Here is a 7,842-nt window from a genome sequence, read left to right on the forward strand (position 1 = left end):
AAGGTGCTTTAAAGTCAAGTCAGGGAAATAAAGTTCCTAAAGAAAAAGAGTAACATAGAGAAAGGACAGTGCGCTTTGGGGCTGGGCTCTTTCATAGTTAGTCAAGGTGAGTGTGCCATCTCGAGGAGTGGGGACGCAGACAAAACGCTGAACAGCGGGAGTTGAGACGGCGATGTTACTGTCCCGAGTCCGGCTTACAGTCTGTTTTCACATGCACACGGGCACACGCACATGGGCATAGCATATGGGACACTGATAGTGGTTAAACTGCTTGGCTGATAAAGAAAAGATGAGTGGTTTGAACCCACCAGCTGGAATTGACTCAATTGGCTTTGAATTTAGATCTTCACATCTCAGTACAAAAGTAACACAGCTTGACTAAACGCAATTATTTCTGTTGTTATAAAATTTATTCGGCATTGTTTTATTAAACTTTTTTTCTTATAGGTAACAATTAACAAATTATGGTGATATTTTAGACAATACAGATTCCTAGAGTCACCAAACTAAAAAACAAAAGTTATGCTGACATCTAGTGGTAACATTCAAAAGTATCTTGGCTTTACCAAATCTTGATCTCATTTCTCTTCATAAACTTCACTCCTTCTCTGATACGCTTTCCTAAACTCTTCACCAAGCATATCAACATCATCCTCGTTTTTGAATACTCCCTACAAGAAAAATACTTTGTAGGTTACTTTTGAATGCCAAAATAGTTCACTAAATGCGCTCAAGACTAACAAATTCATAGACACAAGTTATCCCCAAACTAATTCACTGAATATACAGAATTTTTAAATAAAAAGAATCAACATTTTCTAAAATTTATGACTTTAATATACTGAATGTTCCTAGGCTGATGTGATGTCTTGATTTCTCGGCTCCAGTGGAGGAACAATAATAGGAATCTAGGTTCTGCTACTTTTCTATCACAGTGACTACTGGTTGGATTGGCTGGGCAGGAATTGAACCTTTGCTATGCCCATCTTTGTCTTGAAACAGCCCAACCGTGCGATGAGACAGAGGGGGTGGGGCCTAGGGCTGAGGGCCTGAGCTGTGGAAGATTCATGCACCAGACGGGCTCCACAGGCCTCAGTTCTGTGGCATTCAGCAAACAAGTCAAAGCTGCTGGGACGAATCAAGGTTTGGAATGAAACCATTTAAATAAATCTCTGAAGTTCTCCACTCTCTCTTCCCTTATATGGCAAAGTGCTCTTTAAGATAAAGTTAAATATATTTATTTTGCCTTCTAAAGCATTTAAACAGTTTAGGTCATTTCGAACCCTTGAGACCTAAGGATACTGCCCTCATGAAGAGATCACTGAAGACATGGGTGCTATTTCAAAGTGTGGTGAAGAAAGCAGACGGTGCTTGGCTACCAAAAGAACAGTGTTTGCGGTCTAAAGGTTTGCCTTCAAACAAACAGCCATCTAAGTTAGGTGTCAGCTAAAGCCACATGGAAGCAGCACACCAGCCCGTGATATCCAAGGATTGTAAATAATGAAATCCAAGACCACAGAGGGAACTGTTTTAGAGTTTAAATTCTGAGTACCCAGTTTGCAGAAGGTTATGGGTGACGGTGCAATTTCAAAAGCATTTTCAGGGTCCCCATGTGTCAACTTCTCATGAATCCCTTTGGTCAGGGATGTGACTAGGCTTCCTATTAGCCAGGGTACATTGGAAAGTGGATTCATGCAGCAGTAGGTTAAAATCTAACACCTTTTCATTTGTGCTCCCTTTTGGCTCATTTTAAATCTCCAGGTTTTCTTTCTTTTCTATTGAGGTTTTTCTGTTATGCTGGTATTGTTGTTGGGTTGTCTTTTTGTTTTTTTCCTTTTGTACATTTTTATTTACATGAAATCCAGGATAGGTAAATCTACAGAGATAGTAACTGTTTCTTAAGGTTATGGCAGGGGAAGTTGGAAGAAATTGGGAGCTAATAATGAGTAAAACAATGAAGAGAATATTCTAGAATTGGTGATGGTTGTATACAACTCTTTTTTCCTTTCTCTACAATTATTTCTAAAAAATATCAAAACTCCTAGACTCTCCCAGAATTTATCATCTATTTTATTAAATTTATCAATTACACATGGCCTTTACCATCAATACACCATTTCATACTCAGGAATCATCTAACCAATTAGACTATCAGGTCCTCATGGAGAGGCAATAATTACGCATGTATTTCTAAATGTGTGGGCTATGTGTCTCTGGCCAAAACACAAAATATGTTTCTTCTGGTTGAATGAAATATCAAATCGCATGACTCCTATCTGCAGAATAATGATTTTATTTGTTTGTGGCCTTGTTTAGAGATACAGTATATCTCAAGTATGCATGAACATGTTATCTTCTGTAAAAACACTGAGTAATAATAACATAACCTCTTACTGTAGAGCAAATCTTAGACTCAGTTCAAACGAGTGTCTTTTATTGGTGTTACCAATTACAGCAGTCTCATATTAATCATCTTTGGTATACAAGAGATCAAAATGGCTCTAGGATAGTTTGGTTTGTTTTCTATCTAAAGACTTCCTATGCAGACATGGGAGGGAGGAAAAAACCTCTACATTTGAAATTCAGTAAACCTAGCTTCAATGTTTACAAAGTGTGCCAAACCAATGCTCTCATTTTGGAGATGTTTAAATGGGTCCAGAGTGGTTCAAAACAGGCTAAGAGCCCACTGACCTTTAGTTACAGCACAAGAAGTGAGCAACACCCAGGACCTCTGACACCCTAAAGCTCTGAAGGTTTTCAATATGAAAGGTCAGGAAGATCAAACCGTAAGTCATACTCACTTTAGGAAGATATCCTAGTAATTGTGTAGCATGTGCTTTGAGAAGCTTTTGCCGTTCCTCTTCAATAATTGTATTAATACACCCTTGTCGTCTTTGCTGCAACCGCCATTCTTCCAGTTCACGTTCCTGGAAATGTACATCAAACTTTCTCAATTTTCACAAAATATATTACTCTTTCAAGAAATTGTCAAATGAGGTTATTTGCACCATGAAGTAGATGACAAAATCAATTAACCGAATGGTAATACTTTCAAAAGTTATTGCCAGCTGTTAGCAGATCAATCCCTACTCCTGGCAACTGCATGGCTGTTAGAGTAGACCCTTGCTCCACAAGGCCTTCACTGCACCGACTGTCAGCCCTTTTGTTCATCCCTGGTGCCTTCTGAAAGCAGCCATTTGTACTACCCAGGAATCCTTCATAAGATACTAGCCAGATAACACACATATTTCCTTTTACCTTCACTATTCCTTTAAAGTCACAAGAACATTATGTGACTTAGATTTTAGGTAGGCAAATACATAGTCTCAGGACAAAAATCTATTGCCATGCGATGTGTTCAAAGGGATTTTTCTAATCCAACAAATATTTATTGAATGTTTATCATATGCCAAGTGCTTAAGACACCTTACAATGTAAAATACATGTTTCTGGATAAAACAGGACAGAAACAGATCTAGAGGATAAATATTTTCTCATATATATTACACATAAAGACTGGACATAGCACATGAATAGAATCAAAATTTCTAGCAGGAGAGCCAGCATTTCTCAAGAAAGAGTTCTGAGTGTTCTGCGGGTAACCACACCAAAACTCTGTCATCAGTGACATTAAAAAAAAGTCCACTGCCATCGGGCTGATTCCAACTCCTAGTCAGTTTCCAAAGCTGTGAACTACGTTTTTACAGAAAATCGGAACTTAACATTATGTTCAAATGAGCCACCGCAAAACCCAAACCAAACCTGTTGCTGTCAAACGGGTCCTAACTAAGAATGGCATCGCGTGTTACAGAATTGAACAGCCTCATAAGGAAGCAGATTGACAGGCCTCGTTATGGCACCACCAACATTTAATCTATACATAATCAAGCACAAAATGTTTGAGCCCTCTCCCCACTACATTAAAGTGTTCAATTCAATGGCACGTACTACATTAAAAATGCTGGTACAACCAACTAGGTTCTAAAGCATTTATTACATCTTAAGAGGCAGTGGTAGTTAATACTTTATGGTTTCAAATCAGGAAAGGTGTGCATCAGGGTTTTACCCTTTCATCAGACTTATTCAGCATGCCATTTGTACGCTGAACAAATCGGCAGAGAAGCTGGATTATATGAAGACGAATGTGGCATCGGGATTTGAGGAAGGCTTATTAACTTGAAGTACAACTCAATATAAAGAAGACCAAAATCCTCACAATTGGCCCAATAAGTAATATGAAGAAAGGACAAAATAATCGAGAACTACAGACTAATATCCCTAATGAACATCGATACAAAAATCCTTAAAGGAAATAGAGGAAAGAACCAAGAGGCAAAGAATATTTATAGAGGCCTAAATACAGCCATGTACATATGTAAATATATATATATAATGAGAGGGGACTAGAACTATGTACTCATATATGTTAAGAATTAAGATTGCAGATGGACATTGGGCCTTGACTCAAGTACTCCCTTAACATAAGAACATTTTGTTCTAACAATCCGGCATTCTGTGACGCTCACCTTCCCGACATAATCACTAAAGACAAAATGGGTGTACTGTATAAACAAATGTGGTAAAGAAAGCTGATGGTGCCTGGCTATCAAAAGATATAGTGTCTGGGGTCTTAAAGGATTAAAGATAAGAGCCCTTCTAGCTCAGAAGCAACAAAGCCCACATGGAAGCAGCACACTAGCCTGTGTGATAATGATGTGTCAATGGTAACAGGTATCAGGCATCAAAGATCCAGAACAAAAAATCATATTGATGTGAATGAGAAGCCAGAGTGGAGACCCAAAGCCCATCTGTAGACAATTGGACATCCCCTCACATAAGGGTCACAAGGAAGAGATGAGCCACTATAGCACCGACAAAACATACAACTTTTCTCTAGTTCTTTAATGCCCCCCCACTATCATGACCCCAATTCTACCTTACAAACCCAGCAAGACCAGAGAATGTACACTGGTACAGGAAACAGCTAGCAACACAAGGAATCCAGAACAGATAAACCCCTCAGGACAAATAATGAGAGGACTGATACCATGAGGGATAGGGGGAAGGTTGGGGGAGAAAAGGGGAATCAATCACAACGATCGACATATAACTCCACCCAGGGGCACAAGCAACAGAAAAGTGGGTGAAGGGAGACCACGGTTGGTGTTGACATGAAACAAAAAAAGATAAATTATTAAGGGTTCATTAGGGAGGGAGGGCGTGGGAGGGAGGGAAAAAGTGAAGAGCTGATACGAAGTGCTCAAGTAGAAAGAAAATGTTTTGGAAATGATGATGACGACATATGTACAAATGCGCTTGACACAATGGATTGATGTATGGATTATGACATGAGCTATAAGAGCCCCCAATAAAATGATTTTAAAAAAGAACAAAAGATTGAAGTTTTCAAGGATTTTGAGTAGCTTGAATCTGCAATTAATGCTCACAAAAGTGTAGTCAAGAGATCAAATGATGCACTGCATTGGGTAAATCTGTTTCACAAGACATCTTTAGAGTATTGAAAAGCAAGGATGTTACTTTAACTGCTAAGGAGCATTTGGCCCCTCCCTCAAAAACAAACACCTCAAGGGGGTCAAATAACAGAACTGTGGGTGACAGAATACATTGGACAATGTAAGATATGAAAAATATACATATATCTCATTAAGGGTTCACGAGGGTGATAGGGTGGGGGAGGGAGGGGGAAAAAAAGGAGCTGTTTTGAGAATGAGGATGGCAGCATCTGTACAAGCTCACCAAATGTAATTGATTTCCGGATTGTTATCATATCTGTAAGAGCCCCGAATAAAATGCTCAATAAAAAATAGACAAACAAACCTAACTCACTGGCATCCAGTTGATGCCAACTCATACAACTGCCCCTGTGAGTTTCTAAAACTGAAATTCTTTATGGGAGTTGAAAACCCCCTTTCTCCGGCAGAGCAGCTGGTCATGTCAAACTGCTGACCTTGCAGTGGGCAGCCCAATGTGTAACCATGACCACGCCATCATATCTTCAATTGTCTAATACGCATGTGAAAGCTGGACAATAAGAAAGACCCAAAAGGAATCAGTACATTGGAACTGTGGTGCTGGTGAGGAATACTGAAAGTACCATAGACTGCCAAAAGAACAAACAAATCTGTCTCGGAAGTACAGCCAGATTTTGTCTCGCCTACTTTGGGCAGGTTGTCAGGAGAGACCAGTGGCCGGAGAAAGACGTCAGGCTTGGGAAAGGAGAGGGGCAGAGAAAAGGAGAAGGGTCTTCAACAAGCTGGACGGACACAGTGTCTGCCTCGATGGGCTCCCACACAGGAACAATTGTGAGGAAGGCGTGTTGTTAGAATCTACAGCAGCATTGATAGCTAGGGTATTGAGAATAGAATGATGCTTTAGCCATTGCTGTCTCTTTCTACTAAATCAAAAGGTTGCGTTTCTTTTATCTCTAAGATGAAATGGGGTCACATAATGACTCATGGAATCATTATACATGAGTTGGGGCTTTTATTCTTTTGAGACTGAATTAGAAGACGAGTTCGGGAGTGCCAGGGCAGAGTGCTGACCGTCTGAAGTGAGATCTGAAGGAGATCCGCTGGGCTTCAGAGTGAGGATGGAAGTGGAAACGCACAGGACTTGTGGCTGACTGAAACAGGAGACTATCCAGGAACGATTCTAAAACATTGGGCCGGGAAGACTGGCTACACAGAGTGTCTTTCATGTTACCATTGGAAAGGTTTATCTAGTATGTTCACCTTTGGAAACGTGAATTCTCAGACACGTCAAAAGATTTCCAACTATGTCCTTTAATATAGAAATATGGCAACAGAACTGTGGCTTTAGTTGATAAGAATAGAGAACCAAAAAATGAACCCAAGAACACTAATATTTTATAAAGCAAGCACCAGACAGCTGTCTCCCTTGGCTTTCTGTGACTATCTAGTTTCTCTTATCATTATGATTATTTCTTGGTCCTGTGGGTTCTTCTCCTTCTACCTGCTAAATTAGAAAGTTCTCCAACACTCAGTCATTGGTCCTCTTTTTGTTCCTCATCGAAATATATTTGTGGCTTGAACCTCTCTGTGATACTTATTTCCAGACCTGTGTTTTATAAGACAAGCTTGACCTAACTGGTATACTCCTTCTTCAACGGTCTTCAGGATGTTTTTCACTCACATTTCAAGTGCAAATTCAACATGCCTAAAAGTATGTCATCTTATTTTATAACACCAACTCAAAGCATAAGAGTACTTATAATTTTAAAGTTTCCCATATTTGGCACTTTAGGATCACTTTGACTCCTTCCTTCATTTTGTCCCAAATGGCCAAAGAAATCACTCAGTTCTCCTATTCTTCTTTTAAAATATTTAACTTCTCTCCCCTGCTCCTCTCAATGCTGTTAATAGTCCATTTCCACGCCTCAGAGGCTCATCCACTCACATCTTAATTATTACTTACATCTCTGCCTATCATTCATGTTTCTCAATGTGGAATAAACCTACTTGTCGATTTAGAACAGCCTCCTCCTGAATTATTTTATTGGTCTCTTATGTGTTTCCAGGAGCCCTGGTGGCACAGAGATACTCGTTGGGCTCCTAATGACAAGATCAGCAGGTCGAAACCACCAGCAACTCGGCAAGAGAAAGACGAGGCACTCTTCTATAAAGAGTTCCAGTCTCAGACACTCACTGGGGCAATGCTAACCTGACCCACAGTTTGCCATGTGACTATGGGAGTGAGTTTGCTTTGTGAATTTTTTAATGTATTCTAAGTAAACACGTAGAGTTCTGCCATGAGTGTTGAGTATTATAAGGCTATCGAGGGGAAAAATGAGGACCTAATGTC

At 39.7% G+C, this 7,842-nt stretch overlaps 1 protein-coding gene across 1 annotated transcript in view; it reads right to left on the reverse strand.

Moving 5' to 3' along the window:
- Positions 1–397: 397 nt before the first annotated feature.
- MNS1 (meiosis specific nuclear structural 1) overlaps positions 398–7,842 on the reverse strand; it is a 35,864-nt gene continuing 28,419 nt past the window's right edge. The window contains exons 8-9 of the mRNA XM_045286471.1: positions 2,802–2,927; positions 398–671 (exon numbers count right to left, since the gene is read on the reverse strand). Coding sequence (XP_045142406.1) covers positions 579–671; positions 2,802–2,927 — 219 coding nt within the window. The 3' untranslated portion in view covers positions 398–578. The remainder of the gene's footprint in view (positions 672–2,801; positions 2,928–7,842) is intronic.

The sequence above is a fragment of the Echinops telfairi genome, unplaced genomic scaffold, assembly GCF_000313985.2.
Source record: "Echinops telfairi isolate 266 unplaced genomic scaffold, ASM31398v2 ScPeMD7_8;HRSCAF=38, whole genome shotgun sequence".
In the NCBI taxonomy this organism is placed as follows: domain Eukaryota; kingdom Metazoa; phylum Chordata; class Mammalia; order Afrosoricida; family Tenrecidae; genus Echinops; species Echinops telfairi.